We start from the raw sequence: 26,199 nt of genomic DNA on the forward strand, positions 1-26,199 counted from the left end.
ATGGGAAAGTAATTCTGCTTTGAAAGTTGATAAACTTGTAACCCCACTTTTGAGAAAATGGCCCTTGAATGTTTTGGTACCCGTACTGGAGAGCTCTTCTTTGTTTACACCCATTCAGCATCGTTCACACCCTCTTAAGCCTTAGCCCCAGCCATCCCTTTTATGGAATGCCTTTTGGGTCTTTGCATGTCAAAAAAGATACACTGCCAAATAACGCTATTTGACGTGTCAAATAACACTATTTTCCACGTCAAATAAGCTTGTTGACCAATCAGCACCTGAATATGACTGTACGTCACATAAAAATGTAACACGTTCATTAATGTTTTATGTAGTTATTAAACATAGTGTAATCTATCACTCGTATTTCATATGTTACAGCGATTCACAGATACATATGCTATGATGCTGGTAAAGTTTTGTCTCGCGCACCTGCCTCTGCCACACTTGAGCCCAGACACACTTCCCAAAGCTCTGGGACAGTGCTGGTCATAAAAAAAGCTGGCTAGCTGATGGATGCAAACAATGTTCTTCCCCAAAAACATAGCAAAACGACAATCTGTTTCAGTAGCTATAGTTAGCTAGCTATCTAGCTAGGTGTCATAATCTAAAATACCACTAATTTATAAGACAGTTCTTATTTGATTAATGATGGTCAGACCACCTATGTGGACCTAGACACAATAAGGATTAGCCACAACAGTGGAATTTGCGGTTCGCCTTCAAAATAAATTGAAAGTGATCCAAATGAATACAAATAGTGTCAGAATGGAATTGTTCATGCTAAACGAGGTTGGAATGTTGTTATATAAATTCAACTAAAGACAATCATTTGTTAATTTGACAAAAATCTGTTTAAATCACACTGTGGATGTATGAGACTTTAGAATTGCATTGGGGACATACTTATTTCACTGTACAGCCTTACCTATGGATTGTGGATCAATGACATGGGGTATCAGTCTACTCAGTGACACCCACAGAACATTAGCGTCATAGCTCTTATTACGGGACTCTGAAACCACTGTGAAATGAGCCACGTTTATTGTACCAGTCAACCTACTATGTGTATTGAACACTATTCCAGAGGAAAAACAATACAACCTGGATGTTTTGGAGTCTGATAACTCTGAGGAGGACTTTGGGGAAAGAAGCACTTGGGTACTGAGTAGACTGATACCCCATTTCATTGATCCCAAATCCTCAAGTAAGGCTGTACAGTGCAATATGAATGTCAATACGCACAATAGGCTGACTGGGGAGGTGATTTCCCACAGCCAAAGTCCTGCAATAAGAGCTACGATGCTAATATTTGCATAAACTCTTCACAGTTGTGTTCTGTGGGTGTCACTGAGTAGACTGATACCCCATTTCATTGTTCCACATTCCAACACTCCAACCTTGTTTAACATTTTCTAGTCTAAATGTGGAATGATTCCACCAATAGTAATTTCAATGGGGGACTTTTATTTTGAAGGTGAGCCGCAAATTCCACTATTGTGCCTAATCCTTATTGTGGCTACCTTCACAACACATAACCTGGTCCGGTCAAGCATCAATGAATTAAATGAATTAATAATTATGAAGCTAGTTGGCTGCTTATAACGTTAGCTTTGGGCAACAAGGTTAAGTAGCTGGCTAGCTAGGTATTTTCATGAACTGAAGTTCGATTTCCATAGGAGAACAACAAGTGGCTCCCTAACTAATACTTACTCACATGGATTCCTAAATCATTGTTAAGAATATTGAAAATGACTGCAGTTTCTACTGGTCATTGTTTTCAGGCTGCTTGCATTGGTGGGTACCACGCTAAAGCTAGCTAGTTACCCCAGAAGTTTCTAATAACATCTGTATCAAAGATATTTGCAAACATTGTTGACCCTGCTCTTACTTAAAATGCTCACACAGACGTTTTCCCATTCGGTCGAACAAATAATGCCTTATTACCGACGCGGTATTGTAAACACATCGTGGCGGATGCTTGTTTGCAGACTTTCTTTTTCGTACAGCTTCGACAGTGCTACTGATTGTAGTGCTGGCGCATGGCTTGCACGTGCAAATTCAGCATACACAACATTCTATAATAGAATTGCGTTATTTGACGTGTCAAATTAAAAGCTTATTTTGATGAAATAAAATCAAAGTTTCACATGCACAGGATACAGAAGCTGTAAACGGTACAGTGAAATGGTACCTTGCATAGCGGAGTCTTTTGTTTAGACATGTAGCTAGCTAGCTAAACAATGAACCATAATCCCAACTCATAACGTTACTACCCTGCATGAATCAAATGCCTCTGCTGTGAAGTAGTGATGCGCGACATATGCCTAGTTTCCTGAAACAAGTCATATATTGCCAGTAGGGTTGGGTGGGGAGCATGATGCATTGTCTCTCTACACAGTTTTCATCACCAAATGGTCAGGTACGATCTAGGGCCCCCTCTGCTTTTCTGCCAGTCCCCCTCTCCTGACACTCTGCTTGTGAATGCATCACTTTCCATGTGCTCCCCGCTTCAGCTGTCCACAAACCATCATGGCAGAAGCATTTGGTCACATTCTTTTTGCACATGAGTGGGAAACAAAATAGCTTATTATGTGGAAATTGTCATGTTTTTACGCATGTCTCTTAGTTTTTTTTTTTTGCGCACTCACTATCTTCAGTGTTGTAAACATGTGGAGGCTTGAGTATTTGTTTGTGGCTTGTTTCTCTGTGAGAAGGATTGGGTTTAAAGGCCCTACCCAGAAGCATTTATTGTTTCCAAGTGGAATCCTTTGACTGTGAGATCTGCTTCCTGTCCTGAGGCCCGGGGCGCTGTCAGTCAAAGCAGAAAAGACTGACATTTAGAGGGCTCAAAACCTGGAGCTGCCTTGGCCGCCCTAAGGTGGACTCTCCTCAGTTTAGAGGCAGTATACAGAGAGCGGGGTTAGAGGCACTATACAGTGTATTCGGAAAGTATTCAGACCCCTTGACCTTTTCCACATTTTGTTACGTTACAGCCTTATTCTAAAATAGATTACATTGTTTTTTCCCTCATCAATCTACACACAATACCCCATAATGACAAAGCAAAAACATTTTATTTATATTTGTTGTCTATTTTTATTCAAATAAAAAAATGTTTTTAGACTTTATTCCAAATATTATGTTTTTTAAACCCCGGAAATATCACATTTATATAAGTATTCAGACCCTTTACTCAGTACTTTGTTGAAGCACCTTTGGCAGCGGTTACAGCCTCGAGTCTTCTTGAGTATGACGCTACAAGCTTGGCACACCTGTATTTGGGGAGTTTCTCCCATTCTTCTCTGGAGATCCTCTCAAGCTCTGTCAGGTTGGATGGGGAATGTCGCTGCACAGCTATTTTCAGGTCTCTCCAGAGATGTTTGATCGGGTTCAAGTCCGAGCTCTGACTGGGCCATTCAAGGACATTCAGAGACTTGTCCCAAAGCCACTCCTGCGTTGTCTTGGCTGTGTGCTTAGGGTCTTTGTCCTGTTGGAAGGTTAACCTTCGCCCCAGTCTGAGGTCCTGAGTGCTCTGGAGCAGGTTTTCATCAAGGGTCTCTCTGTACTTTGCTCCGTTCATCTTTCCCTCGATCCTGACTAGTCTCCCAGTCCCTGCCGCTGAAAAACATCCCCACAGCATGATGCTGCCACCCCCATGCTTCACCGTAGAGATGGTGCCAGGTTTCCTCCAGACATGACGCTTGGTATTCAGGCCAAAGAGTTCAATCTTGGTTTCATCAGACCAGAAATTCTTGTTTCTCATGGTCTGAGTCCTTTAGGTGCCTTTTGGCAAACTCCAAGCGGGCTGTCATGTGCCTTTTACTGAGGAGTGGCTTCCGCCTGGCCACTCTACCATAAAGGCCTGATTTGTGGAGTGCTGCAGAGATGGTTGTCCTTCTGGAAGGTTCTCCCATCTCCATAGAGGAACTCTGGAGCTCATTCAGTGTGACCATCGGGTTCTTGGTCACCTTTCTGACCAAGGCCCTTCTCCCCCGATTGCTCAGTTTGGCCGGGCGGCCAAAGGAAGAGTCTTGGTGGTTCCAAACGTCTTCCATTTAAGAATGATGGAGGCCACTGTGTTCTTGGGAACCTTCAATGCTGCAGAATGTTTTTGGTACCCTTCCCCAGACGTGTGCCTCGACACAATCCTGTCTCGGAGCTCTACGGACAATTCCTTCAACCTCATGGCTTGGTTTCCTTTCTGACAATTGTGGGACCTTATATAGACAGATGTGTGCCTTTCCAAATCATGTCCAATCAATTGAATTTACCACAGGTGGACTCCAATCCAGTTGTAGAAACATCTCAAGGATGATCAATGGAAACAGGATGCACCTGAGCACAATTTCGAGTCTCATAGCAAAGGGTCTGAATACTTATGTAAATAAGGTATTTCTGTTTTTTAGTTTTAATACATTTGCAAGAATGTCTAAAAACCTGTGTTCTCATTGTCATTATGGGGTATTGTGTGTAGATTGATGAGAGAAAATGTATTTAATCAATTTTAGAATAAGGCTGTAACGTAACAAAGTGGAAAAAGTCAAGGGTCTGAATACTTTCCGAATGCACTGTGCATGGAGAGGGGTTAGAGACACTATACATGGAGAGGGGTTAGAGGCACTATACAAATCAAATGTATTGGTCACATACACATGGTTAGCAGATGTTATTGCGAGTGTAGCGTAATGTTTGTGCTTCTAGTTCCGACAGTGCAGTAATATCTAGCAAGTAATATCTAACAGTTCCACAACAAATATCTAATACACACAAATCTAAGGAATGGAATAAGAATATATGGATGAGCAATGTCATTGTGGCATATGCAATAGATAGTATAGAATAAAGTATATACATATGAGACAAGTACATTTGACATTTTAGTCATTTAGCAGACGCTTTTATCCAGAGCGACTTACAGTTAGTGAGTGCATACATTTTCATACTGGCCCCCCGTGGGAATCGAACCCACAACCCTGGCGTTGCAAGCGCCATGCTCTACCAACTGAGCTACACTGGACCACAAGTAATGCAAGATATGTAAACATGATTAAAGTGTCATTATTAAAGTGACTAGTGTTCCATTTATTAAAGTGGCCAGCGATTTTCAAGTCTGTATTTAGGCAGCAGCGCCTCTGTGCTAGTGATGGCTGTTTAACAATCTGATGGCCTTGAGATAGAAGCTGTTTTTCAGTCTCTCGGTCCCAGCTTTGATGCACCTGTACTGACCTCACCTTCTGGATGATAGCGGGGTGAACAGGCAGTGGCTCGGGTGGTAGTTGTCCTTGATTATCTTTTTGGCCTTACTGTGACATCGGGTGCTGTAGGTGTCCTGGAGGGCAGGTAGTTTGCCCCCGGTGATGTGTTGTGCAGACTGCACCACCCTCTGGAGAGCCCTGCGGTTGTGGGCGGTGCAGTTGCCATACCAGGCGGTGATATAGCCCGACAGGATGCTCTCAATTGTGCATCTGTAAAAGTTTGTGAGGGTTTTAGGTGACAGGCCAAATTTCTTCAGCCTCCTGAGTTTGAAGAGACGCTGTTGCGCCTTCTTCACCGCACTGTCTGTGTGGGTGGACCATTTCAGTTTGTCAGTGATATGAACGCCGAGGAACTTACAACTTTCCACCTTCTCCACTGCTGTCCCGTCGATGTGGAAAAGGGGGGGGGTACTCCCCCTGCTGTTTCCTGAAGTCCACGAATGGAGAGGGGTTAGGGGCACTACAGTGCCTTGCAGTATTCATACCCCTTGACTTATTCCACAGCCTGAATTCAAAATGAATACAATTATTATTTTTTTCTCACCCGTCTACACACAATACCCCATAATGACAGTGAAAACATGTTTTTAGAATTTTTTACTCATTTATTGAAAATGAAATGCAGAAATATTTCATTTACATAACTATTCACACCCCTGAGTCAATACATGTTAGAATCAACTCTGGCAGTGATTACAGCTGTGAGTCTTACTAGGTAAGTCTCTAAGAGCTTTGCATACCTGGATTACACAATATTAGCATATTATTATTTTGAAAATTCTTCAAGCTCTGTCAAGTTGGTTGTTGATCATTGCTAGACAGCATTTTCAAGTCTTGCCATATATTTTCAAGTTGATTTCAGTCAAAACGGTAACTAGGCCCCCCCAATGACAAGCATATCCATAACATGATGCAGCCACCACCATGCTTGAAAATATGAAGAGTGGTACTCCGTGATGCGTTCTGTTGAATTTGCCCCAAATACACTACATGGCCTAAAGCATGTGGACACCCCTTCAAATTAGTGGATTTGGCTATTTCAGCCAAACCCGTTGCTGACAGGTGTATAAAATCGAGCACACAGCCATGCAATCTCCATAGACAAACATTGGCAGTAGAATGGCCCGTACTGAAGAGCACAGTGACTTTCAATGTGGCAGCGTCATAGGATGCCACCTTTCCAACAAGTCAGTTTGTCACATCTCTGCCCTGCTAGAGCTGCCCCGGTCAACTGTAAGTGCTGTTATTGTGAAGCGGAAATGTCTAGGAGCAACAACGGCTCAGCCGTGAAGTGGTAGGCCACACAAGCTCACAGAACAGGACCGCTAAGTGCTGAATTGTGTAGCGTGTAAAAATCGTCTGTCCTCGTTTGCAACATTCACTTCCGAGTTCCACTTCCAACGTCAGCACATGAACAGTGAAGGGAAGGGAAACCTTAACGCTACAGCATACAATGACATTCTAGACGATTCTGTGCTTCCAAGTTTGTGGCAACAGTTTGGGGAAGGCCCTTTCCTGTTTCAGCATAACAATGCCCCCATGCACAAATCGAGGTCCAACAGAAATGGTTTGTCGAAATCGGTGTGGAAGAACTTGACTGGCCTGCACAGAGCCCTGACATCAACCCCATCGAACACCTTTGGGATGAATTGGAACGCTGACTGTGAGCCAGGCCTAATCGCCCAACATCAGTGCCCGACCTCACTAATGCTCTTGTGGCTGAATGGAAGCAAGTCCCCGCAACAATGTTCCAACATCTAGTGGAAAGCCTTCCCAGAAGAGTGGAGGCTGTTATAGCAGCAAAGGGGGGGACCAACTCCATATTAATGCCCATGATTTTGGAATGAGATGTTTGACAAGCAGGTGTCCACATACCTTTGGCCATGTAGTGTATAACACTTTGTATTCAGGAGATAAAGTTCATTTCCAATTTTTTGCAGTTTTACTTTAGTGACTTTTTGCAAACAGGATGCATGTTTTGCAATATTTTTTATTCTGTACAGGCTTCTTTCTTTTCACTCTGTCATTTAGGTTAGTATTGTGGAGGAACTACAATGTTGTTGATCCATCCTCAGTTTTCTCTTATCACAGCCATTAAACTTTTAAAGTCACCATTGGCCTCATGGTAAAATCCCTGAGCGGTTTCCTTCCTCTCCGGCAACTGAGTTAGGGTGAAGCCTATATCCTTTTTAGCGACTAGGTGTATTGATAGACCATCCAAAGTGTAATTAAAACCTTCAGCACGCTCAAAGGGATATTCAATGTCTGCTTTTGTTATTTTGACCCATCTACCAATAGGTGCCCTTCTTTGCGAGACATTGGAAAACCTCCCTGGTCTTTGTGGTTGAGTCTTTGTTTGAAATTCACTGCTCGACTGAGGGACCTTACAGATAATTGTATGTGTGGGGTACAGAGATGAGGTAGTCATTAAAAATCATGTTAAACACTATTATTGCACACAGTGATTCCATGTAACTTATTATGCGAGTTGATAATACATTTTTTACTCCTGAACTTATTTATGCTTGCCATAAAACGGGTTCAATAATTATTGACTCAAGACATTTCAGCTTTTCATTTTAAATTAATTTGTAAAAATGTCTAAAAACATAATTCCACTTTGACATTATGGGGTATTGTGTGTAGGCCAGTGACGCAAAATCTAAATTAGTTCCTTTTTAGATTCAGGCTGTAACACAACAAAATGTGGAACAAGTAAATGGGTGTGAATACTTTCTGAAGTCACTGTATACAGAGAGAGGGTTTAAAGGCACTATACAGAGAGACGGGGGTTAGAGGCACTATACTTGCTGAACATCAGGGATGTTATGAAGCTAATGAAGTAGACATGAGGGGTCCAGATGGAAATGTTGACCATTGAAAAACTTTCAGCAAAGGTTATCCCATTAATGTAAACTTTTGGTTTTTCTAATAGACCCTGTGTTGTTCTATCACTTCCTGCTATTCCTGTCTGTTGTCATGATCAACCCTTCACTCACTCTGTGTCAAATCAGTGGGGGTAGACTGGCCACAGAGAGAGAGGTCATTCTGCTCACGCCATCTCCCTGTTGTAACTGGTCTCTGTGCTGTACTCAACCATCACTCCGGCAGGAAATCCCAACAGTCATTCACATGGCATATTGCTTCCTATCTGGAAGCCAGCACAGGTTCTATAGACTGGTGCCAATGTGTTCAGTGTTTGGAGTCAGTCCTGCGCTCATAGACTCATGCACTTTTTTTTGTTCAAACCCTGTCTTGCATTCTTACTTCTCGGTCAAAATCCCTTTCATGATTTTGTGTAATTATGTTGATTTTCAGGAATGTCAATCAATTTTTCCAAATAGTTGGAAGAAAGCATGCTAGCAGGAATATTCCAGCTGGGGTGCTTTCTGAAAATATGGTCTCTAATCCAATCATTGAAGCAGAAGGATTAACTGAGCCACAGTTTCCTAATGGCTAGCTGTCTGTTCACCTTTATATTTTGAGCTACACACAGATACCGCTTAATGAATGGAAATAATGATGGAATGACTGTTTGTAAAAATTATAATTTAAAACATGTTATTTTAGGCCACACTGTGACTCACAGTATTAGTTAAGATGACTCTTGCTTTCTAAATACATAAACTAGACAGAGGCCTCAATTAGACATTGACTCAATGTCCTTACAGCATGTGCGCTTCCCACTTGATTCTCCCATTTGGAAGAAAGAAAAAATAAGGTTATTATGTATGCAAGGTATGTCTGCTCCTCAATAGTGATGGCAATGCTGTACTTGGTTGCTGTTCCCAGTTGTAATCATAAGACTGGGTTGACTTTGCTCCACAACAGTGACGAGTACATTTGTACAGCTTTCATGGGATTTTTATGGGGCGTCTGCAGCTAGATTAATAACTAATGTTGACATAGCCTTATCAGGTTTAGGACGAGGAGGGAAAAAACACAAGCAAGATCATGGCCCCACACAGAGCATGTTGGAGCCCTTAACGTTTTAGCCCAAGTCTCAATTGGATAGTTCTGGGCTTCCAGTCCCCCCCTTCCCTTTGGTTTTGTTTTTGAGGAGAAAGTTGATCCTACCCCCTGGCCCCTTTTCCTGCTGGGATTAAGGGCCTGTCAGACATATGTGATCCAGGAAATACCTTTACTAGGCCCAACTGGGGGTCACCATGGCAACTGGCACTAGAACCTGCCACTGCAGGCCCTAACTCGCTCTCTCCCCCCTCACTCTCTTGTGCACACGCTCTTTCTCTCTCCCCCTTTATTGTTGAGAGGCCTTTGTTGAGATGGAGGGAGGGATTACTGTGATCAGGTTTGCTAACGTTGTCCTGAGGGTATGGTATATGGGTGTGCTCCCTGTGTTGGAGGAAGAGCCTAGTATATGTTACATGTAGCAGTGTACTGTATGTTCAGTCTTCACTTCATTATCAATTCACCATGAATCTGTCTTCTTTGGACCCAGGAAGAGAGTAGATTCATCAACACTGTAACTTTTCTTAACATCAACCTGTAGGTTATCTCTTCATAACTAAGCGATCTTTAGATTATGTCTAGAAGCATTTGCGATTCCATGTTCTTGTAATCATAATAGTTGGAATGTATGGATTTTAATCCATCAAGGATCTAGGAGGATCTAGGTACGTGAGATGCACAGATAGTTGTGACAGAGGAGTAATGAGAATGGCAAAGGATGCAGAAAATGTATTTGGACCACAGTGTTTGTGCCAGACATTACTATCTGGAAACGGCAAAGATGGCTTTTTCACTGTATAGCCCAGTCCGCAGCCTGTAGCTAAGATTCAGACCACATTGTCCTCTAATGCTTTTCCAGTGTCTGCTCAACACATGTCCCCATAAAGAGCAAGACTCCCAGACAAGTTTAGCTTGTGACGCTGTGTGCTTTTGTAACCAGACAGACAACACCGTTGTGATTGACAATGTGTCAACGTAATTGGGTTAGCCCCTCCCCCTGGTCGACTATGTAGTCGTAGAGAACAGGGGGCTCAGGTGTCTAGCTCAGTGACGCCGTCCCCCTCCCCATTCCTCAAATCTAATTCCACCTTCCTCTCCCGAGGAGCTCCTTGCCAGCCTCACAATTGGCCCTTGACTAATTCGGAGTGCGATTTAATTTAAGGGAGAGGATAGGCAGGAATTGGGTGAAGAAGGTAAGAGGCTGTAGCTCAATTTTCAGCTCTGCAAACGCAAACAAGAGCTTAGATTCAATAAGCTGCCCGTGAATGTGGACGATGGTACTTTCAGGGACATTGAGGAAAGAGCTGCTCCCTTTGTCATTCCTTTCTCATGTAGTTGGGCACAATATTTAGACAGATGGTTGCATCACAGTATAAGAGCTTTTCGGACATTTACCCAATGTCAGACATGTTGCAGATTTTAGGTTGAGCTATATGCGCTTTTGATTTATGCACTTTTTTCCTCAAGACTGGTTGTTGTGGATACTATATTCTGTCTCCTGCTGTATACTATTACATACATTTTGATATGCATCTCCCAGAATCATATGGACAATTGAGTCTGTCTGTGGTTTTCTAAGTTGCCCAGTGATTAAAGCTGTTGTGTTAGTTGGAGCTTGCCTGCATTTTTGCATGTATACTATTGTACTGGAAGGTACTCAGCCCTCAAAATCTAATTTTATTTGTCACATGCTTTGTATGTGTAGGACCAACAACCGGTGTAGACTAACAGTGAAATGCTTACTTACTGCTCCTTTTCCAACAATGTAGGGTTAAAGATAAGATAAAAAATTGAAATAGTGACACGAGGAATGAATACACAGTGAATAACAATAACGAGTGAACATAACATGGCTATATACAGGAAGTACCAGTACCGAGTCCATGTGCAGGGGTACAAGGTTGTTGAGGTAGCTATGTACTGTTCATATAGGTAGGGGTAAAGTGACTAGGCAACAGGATAGATAATAGACAGTAGCAGCAGCGTGTGTGGGCTGTGTGTGTGTGTGTTTGTGGTGTCAGTATGCACGTATGTGTGTGTGTATTGGATCCAGTGTGTGTGCATAGTCGGTGCAAAAGAGTTAGTGCAAAAAAGGGTCAATGCAGGTAGTCCGGGTAGCCATTTGATTAGCTATTTAGCGGTCTTGTTTAGAAGTCTTATGGCTTGGGGTTAGAAGCTGTTCAGGGTCCTGTTGGTTCCAGACTTGGTGCATTGGTACCGCTTGCCGTGCATTAACGGAGAGAACAGTCTGTGGCTTTGGTGACTGGAGTCTTTGAAAAATGTTTGGGCCTTCCTCTGACACAACCTGGTATAGAGGTCCTGGTATGGATGGCAGGGAGCTTGGTCCCAGTGATGTACTGGGCTGTACGCATTACCCTCTGTAGTGCCTTGCGGTCGGATACCAAGCAGTTGCCATACCAAGTGGTGATGCAGCCAGTCAAGATGCTCTCGACGGTGCAGCTGTAGAACCTTTTGAGGATCTGAGGGCCCATGCTAAATCTTTTCAGCCTCCTGAGGGAGAAGAGGCGTTGACGTGCCCTCTTCACGACTGTGTTGGTGTGTTTGGACCATGATAGAGCCTTACTGATGTGGACACCGAGGAACTTGAAGCTCTCGACCCGCTCCACTACAGCACCATTAATGTGAATGGGGGCGTGCTTGGCCCTCAGTTTCCTGTAGTCTACAATCAGCTCCTTTGTCTTGTCTTACTGAGGCTGAGGGAGAGGTTGTTGTCCTGGCACCACACTGCCAGGTCTCTGAACTCCTCCCTATAGTCTTATCGTTGTCGGTGATCAGGCCCTCACTCTTTGCCCTGTTTGTACCCTAGTCATCCCTGTGCCACCTGTGGAAATCCAAGCAGAGCGCTACACCCTGTACCCTGGGGACCGACTGGAGCTGAGCTGTAAAACCAAGGAGTCAGTCAACTGGACCAAGGACCATGCAGTGGTGGTGGACGGGGAGCACACACGCTTACGAGATGGCCAGCTGGAGATCGAGGGGGTGGAGCCGGCTGACTCGGGCCTGTACACCTGTGTCACCTTTGGCAACCACAGCTCTTACTTCTCTGTCAATGTCACAGGTAAGGTCAAAGCTACCACTGAGTGCTAAAATCACTGGTCCTGTAGAGAGAAACAATTCAAGGTACGTGGTAATGCAGCTAAGCCAAGTCAAATGACATTCGTCCTCTCTTCCTATTCACCAGTTGATATCCTGGCATCCTCTGAAGATGAAGACGAGGAGGATGAGTCTTCCTCAGAGGAGGCAAAGATGTCTAGCAGTCAAAAGCTTTTACGTAAGTGTCTCATCCTCCTAGTCCTACCACCTGTCACTGGAATGGTAAATAGGACTAGGCTTGGACTAGATTCTGCTCCTGTTGAGGTTAATGCCCTGAACTTAACATAAGAGAGCCCTAACTAATTAGGTTATTTCCTGTTACATTTCATATGTGATTCACCTATTAGGCGTGTTTGCTGTTATCTAAGAGTGATTTGTTCACAGTTGTGATTCAGAGGGCCAGTAGCACCCCACAGTGCTGGTTACACTTGAGTAAGGAATGTCACACTAGTGACTAAACTCAGTACATTCCAGACGTCCCCTGATTACTGTTTGTCTACACAGTGTTATAAAGCCAGTCAGGCGTGGTCAGCTGGCTACTGCCATCTGGTGAATGCCATGTGCCCACAGGGAAGTAAGCAGCTAGCGTGGCGGGCACCCCTGACGACGACCTTGGGTCCCAAGAGATTAGGCAATCCTATACTGGAGTTTTGTATGTTTTTGAGCAAAACTGGAAATTGTCACTTGACTTTGTGGATTGTTGTATAGAACTCTCCTAAGCCAGATGGAAACTACCTGCACACATAATTGTTGTGTCAATTCTTCTGTCAGAATAGGTGTTTAAGTGTTCTCTTTTTCTCTCCATTGTTCCTCAGCAATGGCCCCTCAGTGGGCTCAGCCAGATAAAATGGAGAAAAAGCTGCATGCTGTCCCAGCCAGTAAGACGGTCAAGTTCCGCTGCCAGGCCAGTGGAAACCCCACCCCAACACTCAAGTGGTTCAAGAACGGCAAAGAATTCAAGAGGGATCAGCGCATCGGGGGCTTTAAGGTAAACCCCCTCCCTGTATTCACCCCTTGTGAGTAGTGGAAAGCAGGAACAAGTTTTGCACCTGATTGGGGAACAATGCAAAGTGAAATCCAATGCCACAACGGGATGATTGTGCCACAAAAAGCATGCCTCGAGGATGGCAATGCCCTCGAGGTGGAATACGCCTGGCTGTCCTCATTTAACACATCTGGGTATCTGCTGTTTACTGTATTTGTTTTCAAGATTTATCTGCGTATAGCAAAACCAACTTCTCAAAGGAAATTTGTTTATAATGAGCAGACAGAATAAATCCTGCAGATTTACCCCATCTCAGTGTTGGGGAGCAGGACATGACTGCTCACTGTCACAGAGGAAGTGAGACGGGGTAAACATTTCACAGTAATGGGCATGGTGGTGATGAGTCCGTTTACTTTTATTTTCCCTGATGCAGATAGCATGTGTATACTGTGCTCTTGGCTTTTAACGTTGACCATATCCGTGCCGTGGTTTGGACGGCTGTGAGTGTGTTGGCTTGCGACAACCTCACGTGACGTAGGATGTGCTGGGATGTTGTAGGGGGCCAGGGTCCTGTGCATCTGCTCTTCCCATCAAGGTGTTGTCCAGCCTTGTCCTCGTCAGGCCCCCCTGCTGGGACACATTAAAGAATTTCCTTTCAGCTGCCTTCTCTCCCCCAGCCCAGCTCGGCCCTACCGGGCCAGGCAGCACACTTTACCATCTGGCTGCTGTTTCTTCAGTTAAGGTGCAAAGGTCTAGATGGGCAGCTGGAGACGTCTATGAACTGGGCTCGCCAACCCCCCCCCCCCCCCCCCCCCGCGCTTTGGTTTTATGACCACGGCTCCATTGTTCATATAGTCTTAATGTATGGAGAGGGCAGGGGGAAATAACACAGACCACATGCATTAACCCAAGCACAACACATCTGGCCAGAAGCAGCTGTGGAACCCCAGCGCATTTAAGCTAAATGAGGGAAACCGTAACGCAGGCTCTGTGTATGCATGTTTGATGTTGCCATTGCCTGAGAGGTTTGTTAGAGTTTAATCACACACTGCCGGTCTTGGTCAGATTTATGGAAGAAAAATTATAACTTAGAATATAGAGAACAGGATTTAGCCTTAGATGTGCATAGGCTGTAACCTGACCATAGTCAACTATAGTCTTTCCCGGAACAAGTTGAAACAAGTCATGTGACCACTAAGAAACCGTTTCCCCGCCCCAATATGTTTCCAAGAGTGCATTAATGTACTGTGCCTCAAGCAATGGAGCACAATAGTTTTATATGACATGGGAAAAAGTCTCCTGATAGCAAGTTCCTCCTCCTTCCCATGGATATTAAAATAAAAAAAGTAATTATTGTTTGATCTGCATTTCATTACACGTCATTGAACTTGTAAATGTTTCCCCATTTTGTACAAATAACTAACTAGCAGCATAACAAATTAAATGTGCTCTTGATGTCAAAGTCAAAGAAAATAATAATTCCAGAAATGAACTAATGAAGGAATAGTGTTGCACCAGGCTGGCTATACCATCTTTTTTATAATCTAGACACAAGTGTCTCACTAAAGCGTTTTTATAGTATTAATAGGATGTATTGTGAAAGTATGGGACTTTGGGGATCTATTTACAGTGGGGGAAAAAGTATTTAGTCAGCCACCAATTGTGCAAGTTCTCCCACTTAAAAAGATGAGCGAGGCCTGTAATTTTCATCATAGGTACATGTCAACTATGACAGACAAAATGAGAAAAAAAATCCTGAAAATCACATTGTAGGATTTTTAATGAATTTATTTGCAAATTATGGTGGAAAATAAGTATTTGGTCACCTACAAACAAGCAATTTTTGGCTCTCACAGACCTGTAACTTCTTCTTTAAGAGGCTCCTCTGTCCTCCACTCGTTACCTGTATTAATGGCACCTGTTTGAACTTGTTATCAGTATAAAAGACACCTGTCCACAACCTCAAACAGTCACACTCCAAACTCCACTATGGCCAAGACCAAAGAGCTGTCAAAGGACACCAGAAACAAAATTGTAGACCTGGGAAGACTGAATCTGCAATAGGTAAGCAGCTTGGTTTGAAGAAATCAACTGTGGGAGCAATTATTAGGAAATGGAAGACATACAAGACCACTGATAATCTCCCTCGATCTGGGGCTCCACGCAAGATCTCACCCCGTGGGGTCAAAATGATCACAAGAACGGTGAGCAAAAATCCCAGAACCACACGGGGGGACCTAGTGAATGACCTGCAGAGAGCTGGGACAAAAGTCACAAAGCCTACCATCAGTAACACACTACGCCGCCAGGGACTCAAATCCTGCAGTGCCAGTGTCCCCCTGCTTAAGCCAGTACATGTCCAGGCCCGTCTGAAGTTTGCTAGAGTGCATTTGGATGATCCAGAAGAGGATTGGGAGAATGTCATATGGTCAGATGAAACCAAAATATAACTTTTTGGTTAAAACTCAACTCGTCGTGTTTGGAGGACAAAGAATGCTGAGTTGCATCCAAATAACACCATACCTACTGTGAAGCATGGGGGTGGAAACATCATGCTTTGGGGCTGTTTTTCTGCAAAGGGATCAGGACGACTGATCCGTGTAAAGGAAAGAATGAATGGGGCCATGTATCGTGAGATTTTGAGTGAAAACCTCCTTCCATCAGCAAGGGCATTAAAGATGAAACGTGGCTGGGTCTTTCAGCATGACTATGATCCCAAACACACCGCCCGGGCAACGAAGGAGTGGCTTCGTAAGAAGCATTTCAAGGTCCTGGAGTGGCCTAGCCAGTCTCCAGATCTCAACCCCATAGAAAATCTTTGGAGGGAGTTGAAAGTCTGTGTTGCCCAGCGACAGCCCCAAAACATCACTGCTCTAGAGGAGACCTGCATGGAGGAATGGGCCAAAATACCAGCAACAGTGTGTGAAAACCTTGTGAAGACTTACAGAAAACATTTGACCTGTGTCATTGCCAACAAAGGGTATATGCTCGCCTGAGGTAGAGTATCTTATGATAAGCTGTAGACCACACTATTTACCAAGAGAGTTTTCATCTATATTTTTCATAGCTGTCTATTTACCACCACAAACGAATGCTGGCATTAAGATTGCACTGAATGAGTTGTACAAGGCCATTAATCAACAGGAAAACGCTCATCCAGATGCAGCGCTCCTAGTGGCCGGGGACTTTAATGCAGGGAAACTTAAATCCGTTCTACCTAATTTCTACCAGCATGTTAAATGTGCAACCAGAGGGAAAAAAACTCTAGACCACCTTTACTCCACACACAGAGACGCATACAAAGCTCTCCCTCGCCCTCCATTTGGCAAATCTGACCATAACTCTATCCTCCTGATTCCTGCTTATAAGCAAAAACTGAAGCAGGAAGCACCAGTGATTCGGTTAATAAAAAAGTGGTCAGATGACGCAGATGCTAAGCTACAGGACTGTTTTGCTAGCACAGACTGGAACATGTTCCGGGATTCTTCAGACAGCATTGAGGAGTACACCACATCAGTCACTGGCTTCATCAATAAGTGCATCGATGATGTCGTCCCCACAGTGACCGTACGTACATACCCCAACCAGAAGCCATGGATTACAGGAAACATCCGCACTGAGCTAAAGGGTAGAGCTGCCGCTTTCAAGGAACGGGACTCTAACCCGGACGCTTATAAGAAATCCCGCTATGACCTCCGACGAACCATCAAACAGGCAAAGAGTCAATACAGGTCTAAGATTGAATCATACTACACTGGCTCTGACGCTCGTCGGATGTGGCAGGGCTTGAAAACTATTACAGACTACAAAGGGAAGCACAGCCGCGAGCTGCCCAGTGACACAAGCCTACCAGACGAGCTAAACCACTTCTATGCTCGCTTCGAGGCAAGCAACACTGAAGCATGCATGAGAGCACCAGCTGTTCCGGATGACTATGTGATCACGCTCTCCGTAGCCGATGTGAGTAAGACTTTTAAGCAGGTCAACATTCACAAGGCCGCAGGGCCAGACGGATTACCAGGACGTGTACTCCGAGCATGTGCTGACCAACTGGCAAGTGTCTTCACTGACATTTTCAACATGTCCCTGACTGAGTCTGTAATACCAACATGTTTCAAGCAGACCACCATAGTCCCCGTGCCCAAGAACTCTAAGATAACCTGCCTAAATGACTACCGACCCGTAGCACTGACGTCTGTAGCCATGAAGTGCTTTGAAAGACTGGTCATGGCTCACATCAACAGCATAATCCCAGAAACCCTAGACCCACTCCAATTTGCATACCGCCCCAACAGATCCACAGATGATGCAATCTCTATCGCACTCCACACTGCCCTTTCCCACCTGGACAAGAGGAACACCTACGTGAGAATGCTATTCATTGACTACAGCTCAGCATTCAACACCATAGTGCCCTCTAAGCTCATCACTAAGCTAAGGATCCTGGGACTAAACACCTCCCTCTGCAACTGGATCCTGGACTTCCTGACGGGCCGCCCCCAGGTGGTAAGGGTAGGTAACAACACATCTGCCACACTGATCCTCAACACGGGGGCCCCTCAGGGGTGCGTGCTCAGTCCCCTCCTGTACTCTCTGTTCACCCATGACTGCATGGCCAGGCACGACTCCAACACCATCATTAAGTTTGCCGACGACACAACAGTGGTAGGCCTGATCACCGACAACGATGAGACAGCCTATAGGGAGGAGGTCAGAGATCTGGCCGTGTGGTGCCAGGACAACAACCTCTCCCTCAACGTGACCAAGACAAAGGAGATGATTGTGGACTACAGGAAAAAAAAGAGGACTGAGTACGCCCCCATTCTCATCGACGGGGCTGTAGTGGAACAGGTTGAGAGCTTCAAGTTCCTTGGTGTCCACATCACCAACGAACTATCATGGTCCAAACACACCAAGACAGTCGTGAAGAGGGCACGACAAAGCCTATTCCCCCTCAGGAGACTAAAAAGATTTGGCATGGGTCCTCAGATCCTCAAAAAATTCTACAGCTGCACCATCGAGAGCATCCTGACTGGTTGCATCACCGCCTGGTATGGCAACTGCTTGGCCTCTGACCGCAAGGCACTACAGAGGGTAGTGCGTACGGCCCAGTACATCACTGGGGCAAAGCTCCCTGCCATCCAGGACCTCTATACCAGGCGGTGTCAGAGGAAGGCCCTCAAAATTGTCAAAGACTCCAGCCACCCTAGTCATAGACTGTTCTCTCTGCTACCGCACGGCAAGCGGTACCGGAGTGCCAAGTCTAGGTCCAAAAGACTTCTCAACAGCTTCTACCCCCAAGCCATAAGACTCCTGAACAGCTAATCATGGCTACCCGGACTATTTGCACTGCCCCCCCACCCCATCCTTTTTACGCTGCTGCTACTCTGTTAAGTATTTATGCATAGTCACTTTAACTCTACCCACATGTACATATTACCTCAACTACCTCAACTAGCCGGTGCCCCCGCACATTGACTCTGCAACGGTACCCCCCTGTATATATAGCCTCCCTACTGTCACTTTATTTTACTGTGTATATATAGCCTCCCTACTGTCACTTTATTTTACTTCTGCTCTTTTTTTCTCAACACTTTTTTTGTTGTTGTTTTATTCTTACTTTTTTTGTTTAAAATAAATGCACTGTTGGTTAAGGGCTGTAAGTAAGCATTTCACTGTAATGTCTGCACCTGTTGTATTCGGCGCATGTGACCAATAAAATTTGATTTGATTTGATATATAACAAAGTATTGAGAAACTTTTGTTATTGACCAAATACTTATTTTCCACCATAATTTGCAAATAAATTCATTAAAAATCCTACAATGTGATTTTCTGGATTTTTTTTTCTCATTTTGTCTGTCATAGTTGACGTGTACCTATGATGAAAATTACAGGCCTCTCTCATCTTTTTAAGTGGGAGAACTTGCACAATTGGTGGCTGACTAAATACTTTTTTCCCCCACTGTAAGTCTTAGTGCTTTGGTTGGACCAGCTGTCATCTGGATGTGCCTTCAAAACATCCTCCTCTGACTAAATATTTTACCTTTCTCTTCTCCAATTTGTAGGTTCGAGAACACATGTGGACCATTATCATGGAGTCTGTAGTGCCATCCGACAAGGGGAACTACACCTGTGTTGTTGAAAACAAACATGGAAGCATCAACCACACTTACCAGCTGGATGTTGTGGGTAAGTATCTTTCCTCTCTGGGTCATTGTATCGGGGAAATTCCTTACTAGGCATGCCTAAGACTAATCCATTCACCTGGTTTAATCATCAATTGGATATTTATGTAGCTTAAGTGTGTTGTTGGTTCAATATCGCTAATGGTTTACAACACTAGGCCCTAGTAATCAAAGTAATGGTGTGCCCTTTTTCCAAGGAGAGAGTCATATGGTCTGAACTGTCGTGTCAAATTAGCCTTTTTTTTTTATTAACCTTGTTTACGTTGTGGCCCTGCAGATGAAGCTTTCTGAAAAGGTGAAATTATTATTTCATCCTGCACATTTTACATTTACATTTTAGTCATTTAGCAGACGCTCTTATCCAGAGTGATTTACAATTAGTGAGTGCATACATTTTTCATACTGGCCCCCCGTGGGAAATTAACCCACAACCCTTGCATTGCAAGCGCCATGCTCTACCAACTGAGCTACAGGAGGGACCTGCTCTGTGACTTACTCACGCTCCATTGGTTCTATAAATCAAAGCTCCACCTCCACAGACAGTGGTGTCTCCTGGGATATTCACGTCCAGGGCCGTTGTTGGCGTGACTTCACTCCCCAACCTCGGTCAACTGTGAGATCATTTTGGAGACAGAGTAATTCTACAAAATGTGTGCAAAGCGCCACACTCATCTCTGTATCAGGAAAGCAAATGAAGCCTGAACATTTTGTTCCCCTGCCAGATGCTGGGCTCATTAGTATGGTTTGGCGAGTTATCAGTCATCAAAATGGCACCCGGAGAACATTTCTCTCTCAGGGCAGCGGCTCAAAACTTGTCTGCAAGCTTGTGTTTCCAGTCATTTGGGAAAAATTGCAGCAATTATATAGGCGGCAGAGTAGTTGGGAACTGCTGGCTGTGAAATTACCGTCTGTAAGTAGTGAAAGGACATGAGATCAGGGTAACCTTGTAACCTGGCCTGAGATCAGGCTCTACCAAGGTCAGACTGACAGAGCTGTTCTCCTGTTGTCTGTTACTAAGGTATTTCTGACTGCTAGGATTCTCCACAACTATGTCTTTGTATGTGGTTGACATGTGTCTTCGTATGTGATCTTTTTTGTTATTAATGTTCATATTTCAATGTGATTGTTATGCGTCTGTCTGTATCTGTTACAGAGCGTTCCCCCCACAGACCCATCCTGCAGGCCGGACTGCCAGCCAATCTCACTGCGGTGGTGGGCAGTGATGTGGCGTTTGAGTGTAAGGTGTTCAGTGACCCCCAGCCTCACATCCAGTGGCTGAAGCACATGGAGGTCAATGGGAGTCGCGTAGGCCCTGATGGCTTACCCTATGTCCGCGTCCTCAAGGTAGGGGCTCGCAGTGCACTGACTGGGTCCACCACCAAACTACACAGGACACAACATAGCTGCATTTATTCTGTTCAGTCAGGAACTAAATGTGATAACCTTCATTGAGTAAGAGATGACACCCCATGTAATGCTTGGGGGAATACAGACATACAGCTGAGTAGTAATACAGCCAAACAGTGTTAGATTTCAATGAAATTGTGTAGTACACTCTTAAGCGCAGGTCTTTGTTGAGTAGTTTGTATAATTTTCATTTCCTGTTTCATCATGTCTATTATATCCCTTCAAGATTGTCTGGCAAAGGAGGGCAAATAGTATCCCTCTTTGAGGATATGGCAGGTAGGTAGCCTAGCAGTTAAGAGCGTTGGGCCAGTAACCGAAAGGTGGCTGGTTCCAATCCCCAAGCCAACTAGGGGAAAAATCTGTCGACGTGCCCTTGTGCAAGGCACTTAACCCTAATTGCTCCTGTAAGTCACTCTGGATAAGAGCGTCTGCTAAATGACTAAAATGTAAATGTTATCCCTCTATATAAGTAGTTTCCTGTGCCTTGTAAAAGTATATGCTTGAGAGGGGAAAGTCAATGCTAACAAATGATTGTGATCTCATTCAACAGAGACGTTTGTTAAAACCTCATCTTGATATGTTGTTGCACATTACATGTTTTTGTTTTCAGCACTCTGGGGTCAATAGCTCGGACACTCAGGTGTTGACCCTCTACAATGTCACTGAGGAGGAGAGCGGGGAGTATATATGTAAAGTGTCCAATTATATAGGAGAGGCCAATCAGTCGGCCTGGCTGACCGTCGTCAGGCATGAGGCCCAAGGTAACCGCCCCACGCAGCAGCAGCAGCTCAGAGCACACCGAGAGATCCTCAACCAGAGGCTGCTAGGGCCACCTGGAGACGTAGGGACTTGTTTAGGGACAACCTCAGCTGTTTCTCTCCTCCCTCGCTCCCTCCCTCCTTCTATCCCGCCTCAGTGCTCCTGACTGTAAATTACACTATGGAAAATTCCCAGCAGAGCGTTTGAATGTGTTTAGTCTTGGTTTATGTTGGACTGCTTTCTCTTTCCTGCCCCATGCCTCTCCCGTGCCCTCCTAATAAGGGCCTCTCCTGCCATCCACTGCTATTACTTTCACTCCCTCGCCCTTCAAAGTCTTCTGCTCAGATCTTTGACTGCCTCTCTTATTACTGCCTTGTCCCCCCCCCCCACACACACTTTTCAGCTGTCTTACTCAGCCTTTCCGTCTTTCACTGAGCTCCTGCTGTTTGTCTCGTGGATTTGTTGTATGGTGAAGTGTGTGTGGCCTTGAGAGTGAGTGTGTGTGCTCTGCTGAGGGGTTTTCCATGTAGCCCATCTCTTGCATGTAGAGATAAGACTATAGGGGATGTCCGTCACTGCTCCTTCTCAAATGGTGATGGTCCAGTAAAGGGTTTAGTGCTGCGGTGCGGTCTCTACCTAACTAGCTCCTCCACTAACTGACTGGAGGGCCGATACGGGCAGCGCCCTCTAACGGCGGTGTGGGTTTTTACTCTTGGAGGGGGATGGTGTTGGACTGAGAGGGGAGTATGAATACCCCATCCACCCTCGGTCCTGTCCCCTCCTCTACCAGAAGTCTTTCCCTTTCAGAATCTTTTACTCATGCCTCCCTTTTTCCTCTGGGCCTCTTGTCGGGTCTGCTTCCATTGTTATTTTCTAGACTGCTGGCCTTAACACCACGGACAAGGAAATGGAAATCCTCCAACTGAGGAATGTGTCTTTTGATGATGCTGGGGAGTATACCTGCTTGGCGGGCAATTCTATCGGGTTCTCTCATCACTCTGCATGGTTGATCGTTTTTAAAGGTATCAATGGTTCTCTCCTCTGATCTCCTTCCCCTCCCTCCTCTCCACTTTGGCTTGGCCATCCACTGCCCACATTTCTCTGAATATGGTCTCTGTAGACCCTACTTGAGTGAGCAAAGTGGATGTGTGTGGATGCCAGGCCAAGTTGTGATACTAACCTTCTCCCTTCCCCTGTCAGCATGGTTCCATGCCCATCCAACCTTTCTGGATGGGACAGGATGGTCCATGTTGAGAAATGATTACCAGAAATCACAGAATGCCAAACAACCCTTCTGACCCATAAAATCTACCTAAACTGACAACCCCTGAATCAGAAAGTTCAGGTGTTTATACCCTCAAACTAAAAAATAAATTACAATTTCCTCTGCCAATTTCATAAAAATGATTTGTCAGCTTTCCACATTGTTTCAAATGGTTAACGGGTAACTTTACAATGCACTTCTACTTGACTGCCTTAAGTTGAAGTTTTCCATTCAGAAGGGGTTGTTTGGCAGTACTGTTGGTGTTTCACTCCAACTTGTCTCTCCCATTCTGGTTTCAATTTGGTGTTTACATTTGATTCTGTGTAAGGCTGATGTTTTCTGACAAGCACTACAAAATGACATGTATCCCTGATGTCATTTCCTGCTGTGAGGACGAAGCCTGCTCTTAAGGCTAGCTTTGATAATTGGCTCACTGTAGTGGACGGCTCATTCCTCTGGGTTGGAATAGGCATTTGTCCAATTATCAAGCTGCTTGTCATTCAGCCTCTACACACAAGGGCAGCTCACTTGTGTTGCTGGTGTTTTGTATCATTCTGGTGTTTTGTATCATTCTGGTGTTTTTCGGAAAGCGAGGTAAAAAAAGACACTTCCAATATGTTAATTTTCATCCATATTGTAAAGTTGTGAAACACTGATCTAAATTGGAGATAATTAGATTGAGATTTTATATTTTGTGTCTAACGTTAGTCCACTTCAGTACATAGGTGGTTTTGTTCCTGGTAGCGAGAGACAATGTCAAAATTTGGAATGTCAAAATGACAAGGAAATCATAGTGACAATTGTTTGTACCAACAACCACCACACAAGCCATTTTAGAACAAAACTGGGCTTTTATGCAGAACAACCATTTTATGTGCTCTAAGGAAGTCAGAATGGGACATTTACTTTAAATAAATAATTAGCTTAAGTTAAACAATTGAACACATTCTTTTTATAACATATCTTCCTACATGAATGAATGAATGAGTAGTATGTTTGAAATATTTGTGTGCAGTGGCCTGGGTTTTGTCTGTGATGTTATCATATGTTGTCCTGAATAACCGAGCCTTTGCACAAAAAAATGAAATACATAAAAATACGAAGCTAAGATTGAACTTAATGTACATCTGTGTTAATGCTTATCAGTTTGCACAAGGCTCTGTGTTATTTGGGTTTGTCCCAGCTCAAGAGGACTTGGCCGTTCTCTGCCACTAGAGACTATGGCTGCTGGTCACACTGGCAAAGAATGTGGAGTGAAACCCTATGCCTGAAAGAAGTGATTATGGTGCTACAATAGGAGTTTGTGCTCCGCTCTCTATGCCAGTGGTGTTAAGGGCTCTGTTTTTCTGTACATGTCAGCTGAGTGGTCTTAGTGAATGTATCAGGGTGGTGTTTGTGGTTGAGGGGATGCCTGTGTGTGTGTTCAGTATTTTTGTTACATGCCTGTGTGTGGTGTGTTGTGTTGTGAAAGTGTGATTGGTATTTGAGAATGCATGGATCTCTGTTGTTGTGTGATTTGACCCTGTGTGGCTGACCTCTTGCCCCCTATCCTATCGCCCCCATTGCGTTGCCCTCATCCAGCAGTCCCCCGCTCCCCACCACCCAACCAAACCTACCTGGAAGTGCTGATCTACTGTGTGGGCTTCTTCCTCATTGCTGTCATGGTGGCCGTGGCGATCATCATCAAGATGCGCAGCTCGTCCAAGAAAAGTGACTTCAACAGTCAGCTGGCTGTCCACAAGCTGGCTAAAAGCATCCCCCTGCGTAGACAGGTAACAGAAAGTAGATAGGGGGTTTGAAATCTTTATACCTTTTCTGCTTTCTCATCCCATTTAGTGTAATCTTTATGGTATCTTAATAATTTTTTTAACTTATTCCTATCACTTATTCTTATCAAATGGAAGTGTTCATAATCTTGTGAAAATAAAAAACCTTAATTCCCCGAGCTTCTGGTTCCTCAAAGAGGTGAGTCAGGTTGGCATGAGTAGAGGGCAGGTGTTCGTCTCTGCCTGCTCTCTGCTTCCACTGGGATCAAAGTAGTTTTAGTTGTTACATTTTGTGTCTACAGACTTATTTAAGTGACATTCTGAAGGTTTAACAAATGGTACATCATGTTCTGTCCACACACTGGATATCCTTCTGCCTGTCTGTCTGTCTGTTCCTTCCCTGGCTCCACTATGAGAGAGTAATGGCAGGCTTCTGTATTCCAGGTGTCAGTGGACTCTAGCTCCTCCCTCCACTCTGGGGTGATGTTGGTGCGCCCCTCCCGCCTCTCGTCCAGTGGCTCTCCTATGCTGTCTGGGGTGTCTGAGTACGAGCTGCCCCAGGACCCACGCTGGGAGCTGCCCAGGGACAGGTACGCAGATGACTGGAACACACCTATTAAATACAAACATAACAATATCACACACCTTTGAATGGGAAAATTGCCTGTCTGTCTCAATCCTCTCACATTTGTTATTTCTTCCTCTTCCTGTGGCGCACTTAGACTGGTGCTGGGGAAGCCCCTGGGAGAAGGCTGCTTTGGCCAGGTGGTGATGGGAGAGGCTGTAGGGATGGACAAAGAGAAGCCAAACAGGGTCACCAAAGTGGCCGTCAAGATGCTCAAATGTAAGCCAAGTATTTTTTTCTCTCATAAACCATATCAAACCTGTGATTTAGGCACATGGCTAGGTCTCCGATACTGCATGTTGGGAAGTTATTTCAAATGCAAGGAGCACAGAATTGAGCATAAAGCCACAACCGCAATTACAGGATGGGAGGAGAGTTCTACTCAGTGCCGTGATGCACAGACATTATAAGAGGCATCTGCCACTGGCTCCTGGCCACTGTGCAAATAGGAGACCAGAGTAAAAATGTATGAGAACCCCTGAGTTGGATATATGACAGGGTTCATAAAGCTGTGAAGAGTGGGGATGTAGGAAAATAACAATTTATTGCTTGGTACTTTTTAAGTGCCTCTCCCCAGAGAGTGCTGCCTTCACCCCCCCCCCCCCCCCCCCCCCACACACACACACACACACACACCTGCATGTCCCTGTGAAAGAAGACTATACTCTTGGTTAGCTCAGTGGTGTCTGTAGACTTTTCCCTACAGTTGGTGCCTTTGAATTAAAAAAAAGAAAGTTATGTAAATTTACTTTGAAATCATTTTGCATAGCAGTGTCCTTTGCTTTGTACAAAACTGGGATGTTTTACATGAGAACTCTTTTTGATTTGGTAATCATAGAGAGTTCAGGGTTGGGTTATTGTTGT

General features: G+C 44.5%; 1 protein-coding gene across 1 annotated transcript in view; it reads left to right on the top strand.

Annotated features, from left to right (window-relative positions):
• The window catches only part of fgfr1a (fibroblast growth factor receptor 1a), a 44,858-nt gene that overhangs the window by 13,084 nt on the left and 5,575 nt on the right, over nucleotides 1-26,199 (top strand). The window contains exons 3-11 of the mRNA XM_084180451.1: nucleotides 12,055-12,306; nucleotides 12,430-12,519; nucleotides 13,157-13,329; nucleotides 19,395-19,518; nucleotides 20,668-20,858; nucleotides 22,558-22,702; nucleotides 24,526-24,726; nucleotides 25,162-25,300; nucleotides 25,433-25,554. Coding sequence (XP_084036577.1) covers nucleotides 12,055-12,306; nucleotides 12,430-12,519; nucleotides 13,157-13,329; nucleotides 19,395-19,518; nucleotides 20,668-20,858; nucleotides 22,558-22,702; nucleotides 24,526-24,726; nucleotides 25,162-25,300; nucleotides 25,433-25,554 — 1,437 coding nt within the window. The remainder of the gene's footprint in view (nucleotides 1-12,054; nucleotides 12,307-12,429; nucleotides 12,520-13,156; nucleotides 13,330-19,394; nucleotides 19,519-20,667; nucleotides 20,859-22,557; nucleotides 22,703-24,525; nucleotides 24,727-25,161; nucleotides 25,301-25,432; nucleotides 25,555-26,199) is intronic.

This window comes from Coregonus lavaretus (assembly GCF_964263955.1).
Source record: "Coregonus lavaretus genome assembly, chromosome: 17".
In the NCBI taxonomy this organism is placed as follows: Eukaryota; Metazoa; Chordata; class Actinopteri; order Salmoniformes; family Salmonidae; genus Coregonus; species Coregonus lavaretus.